The sequence below is a fragment of the Zingiber officinale genome, chromosome 2A, assembly GCF_018446385.1.
Source record: "Zingiber officinale cultivar Zhangliang chromosome 2A, Zo_v1.1, whole genome shotgun sequence".
NCBI classification, from domain to species: domain Eukaryota; kingdom Viridiplantae; phylum Streptophyta; class Magnoliopsida; order Zingiberales; family Zingiberaceae; genus Zingiber; species Zingiber officinale.
In genome coordinates, this window is record NC_055988.1 from 59,276,000 (window position 1) to 59,299,186 (window position 23,187).

General features: G+C 38.2%; 1 protein-coding gene across 1 annotated transcript; it reads left to right on the forward strand.

Moving 5' to 3' along the window:
• Positions 1–300: 300 nt before the first annotated feature.
• Positions 301–10,351, forward strand: LOC122041136 (calcium-transporting ATPase 1, endoplasmic reticulum-type-like). The gene is made up of 9 exons (XM_042600736.1): positions 301–558; positions 729–2,154; positions 2,651–2,717; positions 2,836–2,957; positions 3,605–3,883; positions 3,991–4,374; positions 5,237–5,346; positions 8,368–8,596; positions 9,467–10,351. The coding sequence occupies exons 2-9, from the start codon at positions 745–747 to the stop codon at positions 10,043–10,045; spliced, it is 3,180 nt and encodes a 1,059-aa protein (XP_042456670.1). The 5' UTR covers positions 301–558; positions 729–744; the 3' UTR covers positions 10,046–10,351.
• Positions 10,352–23,187: the final 12,836 nt, after the last annotated feature.

Consider the following 23,187-nt stretch of genomic DNA (forward strand, 5'->3'; position numbering starts at 1 on the left):
GTGACGCCACGAAGCCTCAATCACAACCGTACTTTCGCATCGGCTTCGTCTAACCGATCGGCTCAAGTCATGAGCGAAGCGTCCGCGAAGCTTCGTCAGACTTTTTTAAATATTTGATGTACTCAAACGCCGACCCTGAATCGTCAATGGTCTTTCTCTGGGCCCCGCCATGAGCCTTCTTCCAGTCCCAGGTGACACTTGCGTCATTCTATCGGGTACCTGTTAGGCCCGGTAGACAACTGCTGGTATAGCGACGGGTAGGACGTCGATGGGGTCCTGAAATGCAGTAATGAGACCGGTTGCATGTAAGAACCGGAGTGATTTGTAAGGCGGTGCTGTGCGCCGTCGCCTCGCCCTCGTTTGCGGAGCGATTCCTTTATCGAGAGAGATAGGGTTGATCGCTTGCTTATAGGCGTCGGTTTCCGATCTATTTCCCTAGAAAAGAAGGAAGATCCCTTTTTTTCTGGATCGGATTACGAAGTCCTCCTTGCTTGTTCCTGGCTGCGTGCGGATCTGTGGTGGGCTTGTTTGATTGGTCGCGCGGGCGCTCGGTGGAAGGTTGGTTTTTCTTGTCTGTTGTCGTCTGATGCTGGAGGTTTTCTAAAGGGTTTGGATTCGGGTGTTTTAGGTCTCTTTTTGTTGTTGTTTTCTAGAGGATGCATGTTGAATTGGCTAGGTCGAACATTTTATATTGTTGGTTTAAGGCAGAAAGATTTGATTTTTATCAGGTTTGAGCGGTTTCAGATGGGGAAAGGAGGGCAGCATGAAGGTAAGAAGGCCGGATTGGAGCAGCCAACCTCTAGTTTTCCGGCTTGGGCACGGAGCGTCCAGGAGTGCGAGGCCGAATTCAAGGTTTCATCAGAGCACGGGATCCGATCCGATGAAGTCCTAAGGCGGCAAAAAATTTATGGGTTTAACGAGCTCGAGAAGCATTCAGGACCTTCTATATGGCAACTGGTTCTCGAGCAGTTCAATGACACGCTGGTCCGGATCCTCCTTGTTGCTGCTGTCGTCTCTTTTGTGCTTGCTTGGTACGATGGAAACGAAGGTGGTGAGATGGGGATCACTGCCTTTGTGGAGCCCCTTGTGATTTTTCTTATTCTGGTTGTCAATGCAATTGTTGGCGTTTGGCAAGAGAACAATGCTGAGAAGGCACTCGAGGCCCTGAAAGAAATCCAATCAGAGCATGCTATGGTTAGAAGGGATGGTGAGTTGATTCCTAATATCCCAGCTAAGGAGCTTGTGCCAGGTGATATTGTGGTGCTCAAGGTCGGGGATAAGGTTCCTGCTGATATGAGGATTCTCCATCTTATTAGCTCGACTGTAAGGGTGGAACAAGCTTCTCTTACTGGAGAGAATGATGCTGTGAACAAAACCAACCACCAAGTTGAGCCTGAAGACATAGATATTCAAGGGAAGGAATGCATTGTCTTTGCAGGTACCACAGTTGTGAATGGCAGCTGTATCTGCTTGGTTACGCAGATTGGGATGAACACTGAAATTGGTAAGATACATTCGCAAATCCATGAAGCTTCACAAAATGAAGATGATACACCGTTGAAGAAGAAACTGAACAAGTTTGGGGAGGTCCTCACAGCCATCATTGGTGCAATTTGTGCTGTTGTTTGGCTTATCAATGTTAAGTATTTTCTTACATGGGAGCTTGTTGATGGCTGGCCACGAAATTTCAAATTTTCTTTTGAGAAATGTACTTATTACTTTGAGATTGCTGTGGCATTGGCTGTTGCCGCAATCCCTGAAGGTCTGCCAGCAGTTATCACTACTTGCTTGGCATTAGGGACAAGGAAGATGGCTCAAAAAAATGCATTGGTTCGGAAGCTACCAAGTGTTGAGACCTTGGGTTGCACAACTGTGATATGCTCTGATAAAACTGGTACACTAACGACAAACCAAATGTCTGTTGTAAAGCTTGTAGCAATGGGGAATGGGAGAGATAAACTTAGAGTATTCGAAGTTGATGGTACCACATACAACCCCAAAGATGGTAATATCCATGACTGGCCAGCCAACAATATGGATGTAAATCTTCAAACAATTGCTAAGATTGCAGCTGTTTGCAATGATGCAAGCATCACTGAGGCAGAACATAATCGATTTGTTACCACTGGTATGCCGACAGAGGCAGCCTTAAAGGTGAGAAGTGTTGTATTCCTTTTTCTCTTTTGCCTTTTCATTGTAACCTTTACGTGGTTTAGATTAATACTAAAGCATCTATCTTTCCTAAAATTAAACTAAGTCATCAATTAAACATTTAACAGAGAAGCATTCTTGAAATGATACATATTGTTCAGTCTTTGATTGGGAAATATTTTATCCAATTGTTTGTTCTCTAGTTAGGAAAGATACACTGGATCGTTTTGTACTTATTTTATTAAATCAAAGAGATATTGAGAATATTCACAATCCAGAAGTTTTTTCAGAATACACAGCAGCATCCAATGTCCAAATGATTTTCTTTGCATATATGGGATGTATAACTTGCTAGAGTAACTTGTGCAATTTGTTTTTTCCCAAAAATTCACTGATGGTTAACCCATCTGTGTCTACTAGGCCATGTATTTTCATATTTCAGTCTCCTAATTTTCATAATTTTTTTCTTTGCCAATAAACTTCATATTTATTTTCTCAGATTTTGGTTGAGAAGATGGGGCTTCCTGGAGGACATGATACTTTGTTGGGCTCAAACGAAACATTAGGTATGTTTCAAGGCTCAAGTTTGATATTCTTTTTAGTTGATTTCATTAAAACACTGTGTCTGTGTGCTTGCCTTCTTGGTACCAAACACATGATATTTACATAAGTTGTTACTTGAAGGATGCTGCAAATGGTGGAACACAATGACTCATAGGATTGCTACTCTTGAGTTTGACCGCACTCGAAAATCAATGGGAATTATTGTGAAATCAAGATCAGGAACCAACTCTTTACTTGTAAAGGTAGATAACACCTTTTTGTCTTATCATTTTATCTCTCTATAATGTTTATCAATTATCCTTTCCTGAGTGCTTTCTTTTCCAAGTGAAAGGTGAATTGTTGGAGGTGTTTTTGAGATTTTAATTGATAAACAGTCATCTGTTTCATTTGGTGATGATAGGGAAACCTATTATGAGGAAATTACTTTTATAAATGGCATTTTATTGTTGTAATTTCATGGTTTTATTTTCCAATTGCATTTTAACCTAGTGGTGGGAAAATTGCATGTTAATTTAGTGGTGAGTAGTAGTGATGATGACCCTTATACGTTATAACTTACCAATAATTGTCTATAGAAAAGAGTAACAATTTGCAAATTCAGAGAAACATTTACTCTCGTTTATATCTATTAATAATTATTTTGGCAAGTATTTATTTTTGAATTCTTTACTTTTCTACCACTCTCTTGTTGATCTGCAATTTTGATACTTCATCCTTTTATCAGTGGGTCTAAATTTCACACTTGTTCAACAAAATGTTGTATTTAATAAGTTTTTGATTTCATTGATACATAAAGTATTGGTTATTTCAGTCATCATGATCTATTATTTCATGGTATCTGCCAATATACAATGTATATTTATGATGAATCAAAATTGCTTTGCTATAGGGAGCAGTTGAAAATTTGTTGGAACGGAGTGCCTATGTCCAGCTGCCTGATGGTTCTGTAGGTTTGCTAAATGAAAACTCAAAAAAACATATTTTAGAAGCCCTCCATGATATGTCTACAAAGGCTTTGCGCTGTTTGGGATTTGCCTACAAGGTAGATCTAGCAGAATTTGCAACATATGATGGTGAAGATCACCCAGCTCATAAACTTCTACTCAATCCGGAAAATTACTCGTCCATCGAGACTGATCTCATATTTGCTGGAGTAGTTGGGCTTAGAGTATGTCATCTGACTTTGTTTGATTCACCTTTGTTGTATGTGCTAGTTTGACTCTATTAGCATTTCTAACTTGTAACTATTGTTTATTTTCTTCTGAAACATTTCAGGATCCACCAAGAAAAGAGGTTTTTAAAGCAATTGAAGATTGTAGAGCAGCTGGTATTCGAGTCATGGTCATTACTGGTGATAACAAAGAAACAGCAGAAGCAATTTGTCGTGATATAGGTGTCTTCAAACCTGAGGAAACCATACATTTAAAGAGTTTCACTGGCAAAGATTTTATGTCAAAGCCATCCAGTGACAAGAAGACCATATTGAGGCAAAATGGTGGTCTATTATTTTCTAGAGCTGAACCAAAGCACAAACAAGAGATTGTGAGATTGTTAAAAGGAGACAACGAAGTAGTTGCTATGACAGGGGATGGTGTTAATGATGCTCCTGCATTGAAAATGGCAGATATTGGCATTGCTATGGGCATTGCTGGGACAGAGGTAGGCAATTCTCATCTTCTCACGATTGCTGTCTTTCCAATTGGTTTATTTTTGAGCCCAAATGCTAAATAATAAGAAGTAACAGAATACCTCCATTGAATGCAATTGTCTTTGTTAAAAGCTCATGACCTAGTAACACATTGCTTTTCTCTCTGTGTGACACAATTTTTCTCTGAGCATACTATGATGATATATCTAGAACTATGACAAATTGACGACAAATCAAAAATAGGAAAAAGAAAGTTATATAACCTTGTTTCTGTGCTTTAGTTGGATCTGTGAAAAAGTTTATAATACATGCATCTTAATTTTGTGATAGAAGTTTTCAAGTGTGATTGCTATTTCATGGTTTCTGCTTAATCTGTGGCTCATGATGCATTTCTTTTGGCTCACTTTTTTGTCATTTGTTTCTGTTACTTATGCTGTTCATCTAAAGACTTACAATTCGTTAAGGTTATTCTAGAAAGTACTTTAATGTGATGAGACATTTTGTAAACTGCACTTATGATATCTTTAATTTGTGGCTGATGCTGGAATTTTTTGACTCAGCCTTTTTTTTGTTTCTCTGTTACTTATGTTGTTTATCATCTAAAGGCTTGCAATTTCTTAAGTTTGTGAGAAAGTACTCGAATGTGATCAGACATTTCATATACTGCATTTATGGTTGTCAGTTTGACTGCTATGATGTTTTATTTATTTATTTGTTTGTTATTATTATTTTTAAATGTATGCATGTTTTCATTTAAAGCCTTCAAACGTGCGTGTTGGTATCAAAAGGATCAGTAAGTGAATGGAACATACTTTTATTCCTTATTAGTTCAGTTATCTGTTAGTATCTTTACCAGGAAGTTCATTTTCCCAGGTTGCTAAGGAAGCTTCAGATATGGTGTTAGCAGATGATAATTTCAGTACAATAGTAGCAGCAGTTGGTGAAGGAAGATCAATTTACAACAATATGAAAGCCTTTATAAGGTCTTGTTTTTTTTTTAATATTTTTGTCTTTCAAAATATTTTTCTTTCTAAAGATGGGAACTTATTATTTCTTATCTCAATCTAACTATCTAGAGTACTGGCTATTTAAGTAGCGTAATCTTTGCTCATCTGTTTTTATGTAATCCATATTCACTCTTTGGTTGGATATATTATGGCAAAATTTCGATGTACTTTTTTACTTTGTTGAAATGCTTCGTCTATGTATGATAAGTTTTGTTACAGTGATTACCAATGATAATTTGAAGCCATGTAGAAGAGAAATTCAAGGTAGAAGCCTTTAATATTAACTCTTCAAGAAATGCAAATTGCGAGTATTAGGTTAATGGAGTATTGATGTAGTCGGTTTAGTTGTTTTTGGTTAGTGCTTTAGCTATGTAATTAAATTATCTCTTAACATGAATGTGATACAATAATTTTCTTTCACCAAATTCTACATGGTATTGGAGCCAACACATTTGGGGCTACAGTTTCGAAGATAGTACTCCCCTTGGGGGAAGGCTGCTTCCTTGACCGCCACTCATCCATCTGCAGTTCTCCTTCCTAGTCTCTTTGTCTTGTCACTGCTCTTAGTTGTGACTCACATGAAGTGAGTTATTTTCTTCACGTGTATCTATGCAACCATCAAGTACTTGACAGTCTGCTCCTTTTGCTCTTTCGAACTTACAGTATCTAGTCCCAACCTGTAACCAGAAGTACGGCCACAACTCTTTCTACTGTGCGTTCCCTCCAACAAGATTCCACTGTGTGCCATTTGCCTATGAATGGGCAAACATTGAGACTTTGAAGAAGTGGCGAGCCTTCCTCTCCATGCATTGTGTGCCATCATGGTCCATCTCTGCTTCCCAGCTGAACCAACATCTCCAGCTCTTGTTGCCACCTCGAGCACCAAAACTGGAACCTTGCACAGATAAAGGGGAGTGAGGCTGAGGCTTTAAATAGGAGCAGTGTTTCTCCTATTCTCTAACACAAAGCTTCTAAAACGGTGCATGATTGATTGCATTGGTTGTTTTATGCAGCGACATCTGTCAGCGAGCAGCTCCTGCTTGACATGTTGCTGATCATCCTTCAAAACTGTGATTCCCAAACATTTCCTCTTGGGCTCTTTCCTCTCCATTGTGATCTAAATTTGAATCTAAGACCTCTTTGCATCAGTGACCTCATCGTCCAAATCTTATCCTGAATATCCTTATCTTCAATTCTAAGGAAACCGATACTGACTTCCTGTTACTAATTGTTCCCCCAGAACTTTGTCCAGATCTAGCGCACATAAAATAATTTCAATCTGTTCTTCCAGCATTAGGTGATTGCATCTTTGTTTTCTTCTTTGTCAGCCATACTCTTCTTTATGGAGAGCTATGCTTCCACCTGTTCTTTTCTTCCTTTTTTTTTTCTTCATATCTGCAAAATCTTCTCCTCTTTACTCCCAAACAACAGCCTCACCTTCTTGATTTCTTTGGCAGATCTCATCCACCTTCTTCCTATTCCTCTTTTTGTTTTCACTGTTTCCCTTCTTTTTTGTTTTCTTCCTACTTATTTTTTCAATAGAGTTCTCGCCTCCTCTCAGCATCTTCTCCCCATTATCCTAATCTGCTAATGTACATCTCCTTGCTTTTGTGCATGTTTCTCCTTTTGCTTCTCTGCTTTTTTTGTATATCCTGTTTTATTCTATTTGTACACTTTATATGCACTGCTTAAAAACTAGAGAAGAGTCGAACAAAGAAAATATCTTGTTCTTATTTTTCTAGTCTAGCAAAGGGTCGAACTTTGCAATCTATCTTTCCTTTAGAATGCTCGAGCATTTTTTTTTTTTTTTGTAGTTTATTGCATGTTGCTGTATATGCTGCTTCAAGGAAAAGTCCACTCAAGGGATTTGTTCCTGAGATGTTTTTTCATTGTAAAAAAAAAAACATCTCAGGGGAGCCTTGACGCAACGATAAAATTGTTGCCATGTGACCAAAAGGTCACGGGTTCGAATCCTAGAAACAGCCTCTTGCAAAAAGGTAAGGCTGCGTACAATGGATTCTTCCCCGGACCTTGCATGGCGGGAGCTTCGTGCACTTGGCTGTCTTTTTTTATGTTTTTTCATTGTGGTTTTATTATTTCTCTCTTCATCTTCTTTTGTCAATGTGTTTATTTGATGTGAAACACATATTGCATGTGTGCTAAAGTGTGGTCCAAGGGATCATGGATTGAATGCTTTATTAACTCATTAAGTTTTCTTTCTTTTGCTAATTATGTTTTCGTTTGGTAATCACGACCTCGGAGAGTCATCGCTATATTTGTGTGAGCTTTTTTAGATGATGTAAAAATATGAACATAGATGATACATATACTCCAATTTTGAGAGGCGAATGTTAAGTGTATTTGGTTGATAGGGTTAGTAGTCAAGTAGATATAATTTTAGTATTTTAGGTGCAGGGTTTAGGTTGAGTCTATGAATACTCTTGTAATTATCTTATTACACGAATGTAATAAATATTCTCCTTTCTTTAAATTCTACATTGAATGAAATGAGAATTTTCAGATATCTTTCTTCCCTGTGAATTTTGCAAGAAAATTTAGGACAGTTTTGGAATTATTCTTCGATCAAACTTTAATTTGGATTAGAGTTTAGCCATGTTATTCTTTTGGGAGTTCATTTACTGAAATCAAATATTTTATTGCTTCTCCATGTTCTAACATTGTTTTGCTAGAAGTTGCATTTCTATCTGATCTCTTTCTTACACATGTATTGGTGTCTCTTAGCCATAATTAGAGTTGAAGTTTCTGTTCCCTCTCCCCTGTATTGTGTAATTGAACGCTGACCTGTCCTCTGGTTTGACTCAGGTATGGTTAGGCTTTGGTAGTACCAAAACAGCATATAAGTTTTTGTTTGATATAGTGCTTAGCAAATACAATTGTAGCTTAAGTGAAGCCTTATTTTTGTTTGATGTCTAATTTCTGTTTAATTACATTCCTTTTTGTCTTTTTGCTTATGTCCATTCTCATTTCTAATTGCAGATACATGATCTCCTCAAACATTGGTGAAGTTGCTTCTATCTTTCTAACGGCAGCTTTAGGCATTCCAGAGGGGCTGATTCCAGTTCAACTTCTGTGGGTTAATCTTGTTACAGATGGACCTCCAGCAACTGCTCTTGGATTCAACCCACCTGATAAAGATATCATGAAGAAACCACCTCGAAGAAGTGATGATTCATTGATTACTGCATGGATTTTGTTCCGCTATATGGTCAACTTTCTTTTCTACTGTGTTAATTCTATTAATTCACTTCTTTCTTTATTGTTACTCGATTGCATTGTCCTTATGTCTTTTTTTTTCCAGCTCTCAGAAATTAATGGTTCATTTGACAGTTTTACTTTTCTAAAAAGAAACTCCAATTTTGGTTTAAAGAAATTCACTGTCCTTCAGATTTTGTTTTTGATTAGTTGGTTCTATCTCTTAGAAAATTCAAATTCTAAAATCTTAAATTTGGGGAAAAAACAAAGAGTATGAACTATCATTTAGGTTTTTTTCTTCAGAAGTTTAGACATGACATTTGCATTTGTTTCAATTATTGTTCACAGTTATTTTTTGTACATGCATAAGGAGGTCTCACTCATTTTCGTAGCTGTTTTTTTTTTTTTTAACTTTCATATCACAAGTTTTATTCCAAATTGTGTGATTGTGCACTGTCTTAGAAAGACTAGCATTTACTGCCAATAGTTGGCAACACCATGTTCATTCTTTTCTTATTTGTTTAGTCTGGCAGTATGCATTACTTACCTTCAGATGTATGCATATAACCTTGATAGTGAAATCAGTGCAATGGTGGAATCATGGATTTTCTGGAGATAAATGCCATGCGGTTCTTGCTATTCTTTGATTTCTAGACCAATAGATACTGGTTCCCGTTTATAATAATAAAATGACTCAGAGTTCGAGGCTTTAGTTGAATACATTTAGTATTTCACTACAAATTATCCTTTTATGCTTATCTTGCTCCATCAAATGTTGAGGTAGCATTTCTGGCGACATTTAATCATGTATTGCCTGTTACATGAAGATATGTGCCTTTAACCAATGCATTTGTATTATCTGACATAGCTTTTCGTTTTATAGGTCATTGGGCTTTATGTAGGGTTCGCCACTGTCGGTATCTTCATTATTTGGTATACTCATGGTTCGTTTATGGGGATAAACTTGAGTGGTGATGGCCATACCCTCGTAACATATTCTCAACTTTCTAATTGGGGAGAATGCTACTCATGGGAAGGCTTCAAGGTTGCGCCTTTCACTGCTGGAGATCAGCACTTCACCTTCGATGAAAATCCTTGCGACTACTTCCAAACTGGAAAGGTGAAGGCAATGACCCTTTCGCTCTCTGTGCTGGTTGCCATCGAGATGTTCAATTCACTCAATGCATTGTCTGAAGATGGGAGCCTCCTGACCATGCCTCCCTGGTCAAACCCATGGCTCCTCATTGCTATGTCTATCTCATTCGGACTCCATTTCTTGATACTATATGTTCCTTTCCTTGCACGAGTATTTGGAATCGTCCCTCTCAGTTTCAATGAGTGGCTCTTGGTGTTGGCGGTTGCTTTCCCTGTGATTCTTATCGATGAGATCCTTAAGTTCGTCGGTCGCTGGGCAAGTTCTTCAGGTGCTGAGAGAGCTCCTATAAAGCACAAGGACGAGTAGATGCTAACTGGAGGCAGCAACCAGCCGTTTACACATCATGCCCAAGGTGCCTAATTGCCTGCTAATTCTTTTTCCCCTATAGCTTGAGAATTGGGGCAAACCAATATAACCTTCATTTATTGATTAGGGCAAAATGTATTAGACTTAGATACTTCCAAAAAAATTTAAATCAATTTTTGCTACGCTGGAATAATCAGCAACGTCAGTTTTAACTTTTTTTTTTTAATTTACATGTACAAGTGGCACTCATTTGTTTTGAATCTTTAAAAAGTTCAAGCAGACATGATGTCCATGTTTAACTGTGTAGCTGTTGGTACAACACCTATTGTAGCCTTTATAAGTCTACAAGTCAAGTGCATTTCTTGATGCTACCACGTCAATATTTGTACCATCAAGTTTAAGTAGTTATAGAAATGATGAGTGTATTATCTACACAAGTAGGTCAAAATTGTGTTGGAGCATCACCTAATGATTTGTTATGATTATAGTGAAATGTTTAGTTTGCCACTGTAGACCACCTCCAACATTTGTAGCATCAAGTTTAAGTAGTCAATATAAAATGAGCTTATGATGCTACGCAAGTAGTAGCTTGAACTATTTTGTAGTGATCTGTCATGATCATAATGAAATGTTGAGTTTCTTACTGTGAGCAAGTGTAGTTGTCCAAATTGAGCTTAAGATGGTGCACAAGTTGAAGTCTCGAGCCCTCTTGTGGTGATTTATTATGATTATAGGTGAATGTTAGGTTTGTCATGGTATACTGTCAAGTGTAATTCCTGACCTTAACCACATCAACACTTTTAGCTTCACGTTGAAGTAGTTATACAAATTGAGTTTGTGGTGCAAAAGGTGGTTACGTTCACCCTGAATGTATCTCAACACCGGCCCAACAATTAGAAATTCTGCTGGGAATGAATCCAGCGGGAATTGCTCAGAGGGTGCACATCTACCACTCGAGTACGCTCGCGGGGATATACAAATTGAGTTTGTGGTGCTACATAAGTAGGCTGACGATGTCTCAAGCAAATTTGTAATGATTTGTTATGATCATAGTGGACCACGCAAACATTTGTACAATAAAATCTAAGTAGTCATAGAAATGCGCTTACAGTGCTACACACGTAGATGTATTATTAATTATTAATATTAAGAAGGTGGGTGATCTTTCCTTTAGCTAAATCTAGAAGCCCAGATAGATTCATGCCTAGCTGTCAACTTCTTAAATTTTTTATTTTACTAAAGTAAAACATTCTACAGTTGTCCTACACTTTATCATATCTAAGATTCAAATGGTAAATACTTGAGAGAATGCTTTTATCACTACATTATGCCCGGGAGACTTACCCAGGTAGATGTAGCCCTTCACATGCGATGAGACGAAAGGAATAGAATATGACTTTGCATTCAATTACATCCTCTAATTGGATACAATGTCTTGGATTGACTAGAAATTGACATACTGTCAGTGATTATATGCCACACTTTACGATAATACACTATGTACTCAATAATGTTGAGGTACTATTTGTTTTGACACTAAAAGGTCCAATTGCAGAAAAAGACATCTTTATTTAGAAAATATATTTAACGCATTTAAGAGATTTTACACCTATGACCTAAAAATACTTTTCTTGTGTTGGCGTATATTTTAATTTATTATACTTCTAACATCTTAAGTGTTAGAAATTACATCTTGTTTGGGCGCTATAACTTGACAATTACTTCCGACTCTTGTCAAACTAGGTCACAACCCAATCACTGAGTAAGTCAAAATGTTAGTAAACTTTATTTGCGCAATTAGTCCTGATCAAAGGTTGACCAATATTTTGATGTTTGAATAATATGATTAAATATGTATTGCAGAAGTCCAAATGAATTAGAGAGACTTTAACTCTTGACATCGATTAAAAATTTGGATATTTAGAAGTTTAAATGAGTTAAAGTTGACAAAATATTTGATTAATAGAAAGTCCTAATGAGTTAAGGTTAAGTTCATCATGTGAGTAAGTCCAAGTAGATTAAAGGTGATCAAATATTTAAAAATATGAAAGTATTTGAGAAGGGGAGCCTTGGCGTAACGGTAAAATTGTTGTCACGTGACCAAAAGGTCACGGGTTTTAATCTTGGAAACAGCCTCTTGCAAAAAGCAGGGTAAGACTGCGTACAATGGATCCTTCCCCGGGACCCTGCATGGGGGGAGTTTCGTGTACCGGTGAACACTAGACAAGTATAGAAGTTTTAGATGAGTGAACTCTAGACAAGTCTAGAAATCCTAAAGAAGTGAACTTTACATAGGTGTGGAAGTCCTAAAAGAGTGAATTCTAGACAAATGAAAGTCCTAATAGCGAGACTAGTGGATGTCTTGATAGAGAAACTAGGCAAATAAAAGTACTAGGTAGGGATGACAATGAGTAGGATTTGGGTCGGATTTCATATTCTTCATATTTGTCCTCATTTATTAAATTTATCCTCATACCCAACTGCATACCCATCGGGTATTTAGCTTTCATCCCATCCCCATACCCATCAAAAAATCGAATATCCATACCTTACCCATCATCCTATTACTATATATAATTTTTTCTTTTAAAAAATAAATGATTTGAATGAACTTATGAATATTTATTAAATTCTTAAATTCTTGTACTCATCGCACTCCTTCGATCGGGTAAGGATTTTTGTGGAAAAGAAGATGAGATACATATTGGTGATCGAGTAAAGAGGCAAACTAAGTTTTTTTTTCCTAAGGTGGAAAGTGGGCTAAACTTGGTTTTGTTGGTACAATTTGTATTAATAATCAAACTCAGATTTTGTTGTATGACAAAAGTTAAAGTTAGACTTGTGATTTAACTTATTTATCAAGTGTGTAGGACTGAAAGACTTAATGGGACCTAACACTAGGTTGAAGTCTAGTTGTGAACTGGCAGGAAGACCAGATAGATTGATATCTGGCAGGAAGTCCAATTGAGCCTGCAAGACTTGACAAGTAGCTGAAGTTCAGATGGGGCATCTGATAGGAAGACTTGGTGGGGTCAAGAGTCAAGTAAGTCGACAAATGGTAAGTAAGGTAGGCATTAGAAGAGAGTGATTCAATGAGGACGAGCCCAGTGGGACTGTAGGCGCTGGTCCAGCTTAGATCCATTTTGAATATCTAAATTAAGATCATGACTAGATCCCGGTCTTGATAAGATAAGATCTAAGTTATAAATTTATTTATTTTATTCATGTATTAACTTTGTTTTGCAGGGTATCTTTGTTATTTGGACTAACATATTTTGCAGGAGCTAAAATGCAAAAGTTAGCCTTGGATGGATAATGCTTAAGGCGCCTTGGAGCTACAGGGAGACACCTCGAAGTTGAATGGAGGGGCCTTGGATAGGGCGGAGGAACCCCTACATGAATAAAGTTTGAGGATAGAGTTTTGCTGTGGGGAGACATCTCAGAGCGCATTGGAGGCACCTCAGAGCGCATTGGAGGCACCTCAGAGCACATTGTAGGTGCCTCAGAGCTGATAGAGGTGCCCTCACACAAATAAAGACCATGATGTTTAGATCGGATAAATGTAGTTGAAGGCACCTTGAACTGTTAGAGGCACCTCCAACAGTGTTTACAAGGAACATTTAGCTAGCCTTCAGGGTACATTTCTATGCTTATTCTTGACTATCTGGCTGCTCCTTCACGATACTACTGTGCTACCACTCAACTACATCCGACCGCTGCCAACAAATCAACATTAACACACGAGCACATCCATTCGACATCTTTGTGTTGACTCACGAACAATTAATAGAGGAAGAGAAGGAGCGAGAGAGAGGGAGTGAAGAGAAGAGAGAGAGGGAGCGTAAGTGAATGAAGGTGAAGTTGGTTGGGGGAATGATTCTAGGAATTCAATTTCATTATGTTACTAGTTAATATCGCTATGCATTATTTATCTCCTTACTTCCATCCTTATGCATATGTAGGAAGTCTAACTAAATACCGACACTACCCCATGATGATCATATCTGAGTGCTATCCCTATTGGTATCTGATGCCACTAAGTAAAAGAGGTAACCTAGCAAGTCCGATTAAAGGGATACCTTAGCCACTAGGGCCCTTGATCATACAATCTCTATATTACATAAGACATTTATTAACATAGGATTACAGATAACTTATTAAGCCTAATTAGATACTTCTTTTTGGAGAATTATCCTCACTTTTTAGGTAATACTCTAGATGTTCGGTTAAAGGGATGTTAGTGCGGGAAGCATCCGACGATCGAACCTTAGTTTTGATAATGACAAAGGTGTAACGCCACAAAGAAAAAAAAAAGAAAAAAAAAAGAGTGGTCAAGGCTTGAACCTTGAACCTCTTAACAAATGGTAAGATTTAAGTGGTATGGAATAACCAATAGCCCAGGAGGAAGTGTTGTTAGAAAGGAAATGGAATTGGTGGTTAAAGGTAGGGAAGGTAACGGGACACTTTTTTCTTTCACCAAGAATAAATGAGAGTGATGAAGAGAGAGAGAGCAAGAGAATGACAAGTTGTGTTCTTCCCCCCTTCTTCCTTTTATTTAGAATAAATAGGAATAAAAAGGTAAGGGAAAGAAAAGTTCATTCTTCCTTCTTCCTTCTTCCTTGCATTTAGAATAAATAGGAATAAGAGGACAAGGGAAATTGGTTTTCTCCTTCCTCCTTCTTCTCCCTCCACCGAAACCCTAAGCTCCTTCTCTCCCATTTCCGAATTCAAGCTAAAGGTTCCTTCCTAGGAAAACTTCACAAAGAGAAGTGCCTAAGACATACTTCTTCTTACAAGCAAAATAAGCAAAAGGGAGTTCTAGAAGCGAAAGTCTTCTTCTTCTCCACCAAGGGTACTTTTCTTAGTAAACCAAGCAAGAGGAGGTAAGTATCTCCCTCACCTGCAGTACAAGTAGTTTACGAGTGTTTTGTCCATGTTTTAATCTAGGATTTGTTTTTTTGTAAGTTTCAATCAAGACATGAAATATGGTTTGAAGAGAGTTAAAAAAATGTAACCATGCTTGCTTATGATTTCTCATGATGTGTAAACTATTATGTGATAAAGTTTCATGCTTAAAGTTGCTTAAAAGAACCTAGAATCATGCTTTATAAGTTTCGGCCAAGACTTAAAATTAGGGATTTGAAACTCATCTATGCTTGCTAAAAGTCTCACTTGCTATGCCATGTATTGTGTGATATTAGTTTAAAGTTTCATGCTTAAAGTTGCTTAAGAGAAACCTAGAATCATGCTTTATAAGTTTCGGCCAAGACTTAAAATTAGGGATTTGAAACTCATCTATGCTTGCTAAAAGTCTCACTTGCTATGCCATGTATTGTGTGATATTAGTTTAAAGTTTCATGCTTAAAGTTGCTTAAGAGAAACCTAGAATCATGCTTTACAAGTTTCGGCCAAGACTTAAAATTAGGGATTTGAAACTCATCTATGCTTGCTAAAAGTCTCACTTGCTATGCCATGTATTGTGTGATATTAGTTTAAAGTTTCATGTTTAAAGTTGCTTAAGAGAAACCTAGAATCATGCTTTGTAAGTTTCGGCCAAGACTTAAAATTAGGGTTAGAAATTTATCTATGCTTGCTAAAAGTCTCACTTGCTATGCCATGTATTGTGTGATATTAGTTTAAAGTTTTATGCTTAAAGTTGCTTAAAAGAAACCTAGAATCATGCTTTATATGTTTGGCCAAGACTTGAATTTAGGGTTAGAAACTCATCTATGCTTGCTAAAAGTCTCACATGTAATGCTATGTATTGTGTGATATTGGTTTAAAGTCTCCATGTTTAATGATGCTAAAAAAAAACCTAGGATTTACTCATTGGTATATTTCGGCCAAGATAAGAAGTTAGGGTTACGAAGCCCATCTATGGTTGCTAAGTGTCTCACAAGTTATACTAAGAATTATGAGATATTAGTTTAATATTTTCCATGCTTAAAATAGCTTAAAACCTAAGACTATGCCTTGTGTATGTTTCGGCCAAACCAAGAAACTGGGGTTAGAAGTCCTTTTATGGTTGAGAAAGGTCTCCCATGTTATGATAAGTACCCTGTGATGCTAGTATGATGCTTTCCTTGTTTTAAAGTTGCTTAAGACCTAAGACCATGCCCCTTGGAAGTTTCGGCCAAGACATGAATAGGGTTTGTAGAAAGTTCAAAACCCCAACTATGCATGATAATGACTCTCTATGATAAGCTATGTGATATGTGAACTTTATGTCACCACGTTATGCTTATGCAAAGCTTATGTATGATGAAATGCCTAAGAGTTGCTTCCCTATAAGTTGGGATTAAGAGCACTCTTTATGATATGACAAGGAACATGATACTCTATTTTACTTCTGTATGACTTGTACCGGACCCTAGCAAGGTCTAGGGGATGGGCTCCTACGTCGCCCCTAGGTCGAAGCACGGGCCTAGTTCCCTAGTAGGTTCGGGATTAGCTACCTCGGATTTTTTTGGGGATGCGCGCAAATCATGTATGTGGTACAATGCCGGGCCCTCATGTTGAGATTTATGTTTAAGTACCTATATGATATAAGTTTTCAAAAGAACATCTTGCATATATACTTATTTCATGATATATGATTATTATGCTTCAGGAAGATGCTCTCTTGTGATATGTCTATGATGCCTAGATGAACATGTTACTACCTTATGCTTATGCTCTCGTATGCTAGCCTATATGATTTATGTTTTCAAAAGAACATCTTGCATATACTTATTTCATGCTATATGATTATTATGCTTCAGGAAGATGCTCTCTTGTGATATGTCTATGATGCCTAGATGAACATGCTACTACCTTATGCTTATGCTCTCGTATGCTAGGTTTATGATTTGCCAAATGAGTATGACACTATTTTATGCTAGTATACAAGGTTAAATCCATATGTTGGTTAGATGAACATGTCACTACTCTATATTAATTCATGATGTACGTTTTCTTTTGTGAGTAGGAATGGATCTTACTAAGCCTATGTGCTTATAATGTTACTTTTCCTTGTACTGCAGAAAAGGGTAAAGAATGGCTAAACTAAAGGGAGTAGCAGGAGGGACAAAAAATGTGTGTGACAGTTGCATGGTGGAAGAGATCTGTTTTATATTTCGAACTTATGCATGTCCTAAGTTTTGCATGATTACTTGCTTTTCTACTTGATGCTTTTGATGGTTTACATTGAATGTGAAACTATACTCTCTCTTTTTATTATTTCCATGAATCTTGAACTAATAGGCACTTGGTTTAGTTAAAGAATTGCTAAGAACCTTCTTATCATGCTTGAATGTTAAGAAAAATGTAACTAAACTATGCTTGAATTCTATGTTATGTTTCAGTGACTAAATATTAAATCAAGTTACACACATGAATGCTAAGCATGCTCACATGTTTAATATGTTTACATGATTATATTATTCTCTACGTATGTTTTAAATTTAAATTCTTCCGTTGCAACGATCACACATGTATGTATGTTTGCGTAGCACCGCCCTTGCTATCAGTAGAGGAAGGGCGGACGTTACAGTGTGGTATTAGAGCCAAGTCTGCCTTTCCACTACACACACATCAAACCTCCATCCTGCCGTTCCAAGTAAGAAATTCTATGCTTACTCTATTTTCTTTTATGTATGATAAGGAATGCTTTTGTCTAAGTGGGCATGAATGTAAGTAGGAATGGTAATGATCTTATGCTAGCCTTGTTGTTATTTATGAAGATAAGCATGGCTAGAAATGCAATAACAGAGTCGATGAGACTGTACCCCTACCTGAGTTGATGCATGTAGTCACTGAACTCCAGTGTCAGGTTACAGAATAGCAGCAAGTGATTAATGCTCTAATGAATCAGCAAGGAAGCCCTACCACCCCACCAGTGAACCAGAATGCGATGTCAGTCGTGCCTACAGCTACACCAGTACCACCGATAGGCCCTACCCCAGTAGTTCAACAAGAGGCTTACCTAATCTAGTGGCAGAGGCTGAAGTCGGAAAATTTCTCTGGTACTTGTGAACCATGGGACGCCCAGGCCTGGTTCAAGACTGTGGAAAGTATAGTAGAGCTACTGGACTGGCCCGAACATGAAAAGGTCAAGTGTGCATCGTTCTGCCTTTCAGGAGATGCCAGAATGTGGTGGGACAGGGTTAAAGCAAAGAGGCAAGTGAACCAGATGAGATGGATGGACTTCGAATTTGAATTTTTCGAAGAATTCTTCCATATGCGGGTAACAAACAAGCATTACAACGAATTCGCCGAGTTCCAGCAAAGTGACCTATCAGTTAATGAAGTTGTGAAAAGATTCAACCGACTCACGCGCCTATGCCCAGAGTTGGTTAGTACAGAAAGAGAAAGGGTCAGACTCATGCTGAAGATGCTCCGACCTGAAATAGCTCTGAATGTGGTAGGCGGGGTTAATAGACCGCAGACCGCAGAAGAGCTATTCAGCAGTGCCCTGATCACCGAACACTACCTGAACCATATTAATCAGCAAAAGAAGGCTCTGAGCGAGGGCAAGAGCCAAGCCCAGTCAGGAGGACAGAAACCTCAAAGTAGCAAAGCTAGCTGGAAAGGAAACCACAATGGTAAGAGAAAGCAATGGAACAACTCTAAGGGTGGTCCAGCAAACAAACAACCCACGTACCCTCAGTGTATTACATGTGGAAAGAAGCATCCCAGGGTGTGCCACAAGGGCACAAATAGGTGCTTCAACTGTGGACTGGAAGGACATAAAGCCAGAGATTGCCCTATCCTGGTTCAGGCACCTCCTCAGCAGTATATTCAGAACAGGGGTGCTCCCTCACAGCTACACCAGATGCAAGCTGCAATAGAAGGTACTCAGATAAGCCAAGGGAAATTGGAAGCCCCGCCAGTTATGACAAATGCTAGGATTTTCTCTCTCACCAAGGAAGACGTGGCGAATGCTTCTACAGTTGTCACAGGTCAGATATTTATTTTCAGTCAGCATGCTACTATATTATTTAATACTAGGGCAACGCACTCGTTCGTCTCTACGCCTCTCACAAAGAAGATAGACATGCCACCACAAGCTTTAGATTGCAAGGTCTCAACGACCCTGCCTTCGGGAGAAGTAATGTCATCTACTCATATGCTGTAAGCTGCACCTATTAGAATCGCAGACAGAGAACTCTATTGTGATCTGATAGTGCTCGACATGCAAGATTATGACATTATATTGGGCATGGATTTCCTGAGCAAGTACGGTGCTTCGATCGAGTGCCGTAAAAGAAGGGTGATCTTCCGGCCTGAAGCAGAACCGATGTTTGAATTTATTGGAAAGCCAAGAAAAGGAACCAAGAAATTTTTATCATGCCTCAGAGCATAAAAGATGTTAGACAGCGGATGCACTGGATTTCTAGCACATGCGGTCAGTACCAATCAAGCCAAGAACCTGAAACTAGAAAATGTCAGAATCGTATGCAACTACCCAGAGGTATTCCCCGATGAACTATCGGGGTTAGCCCCTGATAGAGAGATTGAATTTGAGATCGAATTGATTCCTGGTATTGACCCGATCTCTAAAGCACCTTACCGGATGACGCCGACTGAATTGAAGGAACTTCAGGGACAGCTACGGGAGTTACTCGACAAGGGACTTATTCGCCCTAATCACTCTCCATGGGGAGCTCCAGTACTGTTTGTGAAGAAGAAGGATGGGTCTATGTGAATGTGCATAGATTATCGAGTGCTAAATAAGGTGACGATCAAGAACAGGTACCCTTTACCACGGATTGATGACCTGTTCGACCAGTTAAAAGGTGCCACCATCTTCTCTAAGATTGACCTGAGGTCTGGCTATCATCAAGTAAAAGTGAAACAGGAGGATATACCAAAGACAACTTTCCAAACAAGATACGGACACTATAAGTTCGTAGTAATGTCTTTCGGAGTGACGAATGCTCCTGCTATGTTTATGGACCTGATGAATCGGGTACTCTCGGCATTCCTCGATAAATTTATGATTGTCTTCATCGACGATATCCTCATCTATTCAAGAACCCAAGAAGAGCATGTCGAACACCTGAATACTGTATTACAGATCCTTAAGGAGAGGCAGCTGTATGCAAAGTTCTCCAAATGTGAGTTCTGGCTCGATCGAGTATCATTTTTGGGTCATGTTATCTCCAAGGACGGAGTAATAGTACACCCAATAAAGATTGAAGCTGTAAGCAACTGGAATAGACCAAAGAATGCCAGTGAAATCAGAAGTTTTCTCGGGCTAGCAGGCTATTACAGAAGATTTGTAGAAGGCTTCTCTAGAATTGCAACCCCTATGACAGTTCTCACCAGGAAAAATAAGAAGTATGAATAGACAGATGACTGCGAGAAGAGCTTTACTGAATTGAAAAGGAGACTGACTAGTGTTCCAATCCTTACTCTTCCAGAGAGTAATGAAAGTTTCGACATATACAGCGACGCTTCCATACTAGGACTCGGAGCTGTACTCATGCAGAATGGCAAGGTCATTGCCTACGCCTCTAGACAACTCAAGGAACATGAAAGGAATTATCCCACTCACGACCTAGAGCTAGCAGTCGTGGTCTTTGCTCTCAAAACATGGAGGCATTACCTATATGGAGCCCAGTGTAAGATTTATACAGATCACCAGAGTCTGAAATACTTCTTCACACAGAAAGACCTGAACATGAGACAACGCAGATGACTCGAGCTAGTCAAGGAATATGACTGCGAGATCTTTTACCATCCAGGAAAAGCGAACAAAGTGGCCGATGCACTCAGCAGGAAGTTCCGTGCCACCTTAATGTCACTATCGGCATTGCCCCAACTCTAGGAAGGGAAATAAAAATACTCAGAGCTATTCTAAGTTCGAGGACGAACTTTTTAGAAGGTATGGGGATTGTAACACCGCAAAGAAAAAAAAAAGAAGAGTGGTCTAGGCTTGAACCTTGAACCTCTTAACAAATGGCAAGATTTAAGTGGTATGGAATAACCAATATCCCAGGAGGAAGTGTTGTTAGAAAGGAAATGGAATTGGTGGTTAAAGGTAGGGAAGGAAATGAGACACCTTTTTCTTTCACCAAGAATAAATGAGAGTGATGAAGAGAGAGAGCAAGAGAATGACAAGTTGTGTTCTTCCCCCCTTCTTCCTTTTATTTAGAATGAATAGGAATAAAAAGGTAAGGGAAAAAAAGTTCATTCTTCCTTCTTCCTTTCATTTAGAATAAATAGGAATAAGAGGGCAAGGAAAACTGGTTTTCTCCTTCCTCCTTCTTCTCCCTCCACCGAAACCCTAAGCTCCTTCTCTCCCATTTCTGAATTCAAGCTAAAGGTTCCTTCTTAGGAAAACTTCACAAAGAGAAGTCCCAAAGACATGCTTCTTCTTACAAGCAAAATAAGCAAAAGGGAGTTCTAGAAGCGAAAGTCTTCTTCTTCTCCACCAAGGGTACTTTTCTTAGTAAACCAAGCAAGAGGAGGTAAGTATCTCCCTCACCTGTAGTACATGTAGTTTATGAGTGTTTTGTCCATGTTTTAATCTAGGATTTGGTTTTTTGTAAGTTTCTGCCAAGACATGAAATAAGGTTTGAAGAGAGTTAAAAAAATTTAACCATGCTTGCTTATGATTTCTCATGATGTGTAAGCTATTATGTGATAAAGTTTCATGCTTAAAGTTGCTTAAAAGAACCTAGAATCATGCTTTATAAGTTTCGGCCAAGACTTAAAATTAGGGATTTGAAACTCATCTATGCTTGCTAAAAGTCTCACTTGTTATGCCATGTATTGTGTGATATTAGTTTAAAGTTTCATGCTTAAAGTTGCTTAAGAGAAATCTAGAATCATGTTTTATAAGTTTCGGCCAAGACTTAAAATTAGGGATTTGAAACTCATCTATGCTTACTAAAAGTCTCACTTGCTATGCCATGTATTGTGTGATATTAGTTTAAAGTTTCATGCTTAAAGTTGCTTAAGAAAAACCTAGAATCATGTTTTATAAGTTTTGGCCAAGACTTAAAATTAGGGATTGGAAACTCATCTATGCTTGCTAAAAGTCTCACTTGCTATGCCATATATTGTGTGATATTAGTTTAAAGTTTCATGCTTAAAGTTGCTTAAGAGAAACCTAGAATCATGCTTTATAAGTTTCGGCCAAGACTTAAAATTAGGGTTAGAAACTTATCTATGCTTGCTAAAAGTCTCACTTGCTATGCCATGTATTGTGTGATATTAGTTAAAGTTTTATGCTTAAAGTTGCTTAAAAGAAACCTAGAATCATGCTTTTTATGTTTGGCCAAGACTTGAATTTAGGGTTAGAAACTCATCTATGCTTGCTAAAAGTCTCACATGTTATGCTATGTATTGTGTGATATTGGTTTAAAGTCTCCATGTTTAATGATGCTCAAAAAAACCTAGGATTTACTCATTGGTATATTTCGGCCAAGACAAGAAGTTAGGGTTACGAAGCTCATCTATGGTTGCTAAGTGTCTCACAAGTTATACTAAGAATTATGAGATATTAGTTTAATATTTTCCATGCTTAAAATAGCTTAAAACCTAAGACTATGCCTTGTGTATGTTTTGGCCAAACCAAGAAACTGGGGTTAGAAGTCCTTTTATGGTTGCAAAAGGTCTTCCATGTTATGATAAGTACCATGTGATGCTAGTATGATGCTTTCCTTGTTTTAAAGTTGCTTAAGACCTAAGACCATGCCCCTTGGAAGTTTCGGCCAAGACATTAATTAGGGTTTGTAGAAAGTTCAAAACCCCAACTATGCATGATAATGACTCTCTATGATATGCTATGTGATATGTGAACTTTATGTCGCCACGTTATGCTTATGCAAGGCTTATGAATGATGAAATGCCTAAGAGTTGCTTCCCTATAAGTTGGGATTAAGAGCACTCTTTATGATATTACAAGGAACATGATATGCTATTTTACTTTTGTATGGCTTGTACCGGACCCTAGCAATGTCTAGGGGATGGGCTCCTACGTCGCCGCTAGGTCGAAGCATGGGCCTAGTTCCCAAGTAGGTTCGGGATTAGCTATCTCGGATTTATTTAGGGATGCGTGCAAATCATGTATGTGGTACAATGCCGGGCCCTCATGTTGAGATTTATGTTTAAGTACCTATATGATATATGTTTTCAAAAAAACATCTTACATA

Coding starts and splice junctions, on each gene's coding strand:
- LOC122041136 (XM_042600736.1), top strand. CDS start 745: ATGGGGAAAGGAGGGCAGCATGAAGGTAAGAAGGCCGGATTGGAGCAG. Junction 2,155..2,650: donor CGACAGAGGCAGCCTTAAAG/GTGAGAAGTGTT, acceptor TTATTTTCTCAG/ATTTTGGTTGAGAAGATGGG. Junction 4,375..5,236: donor TGGGCATTGCTGGGACAGAG/GTAGGCAATTCT, acceptor TCATTTTCCCAG/GTTGCTAAGGAAGCTTCAGA.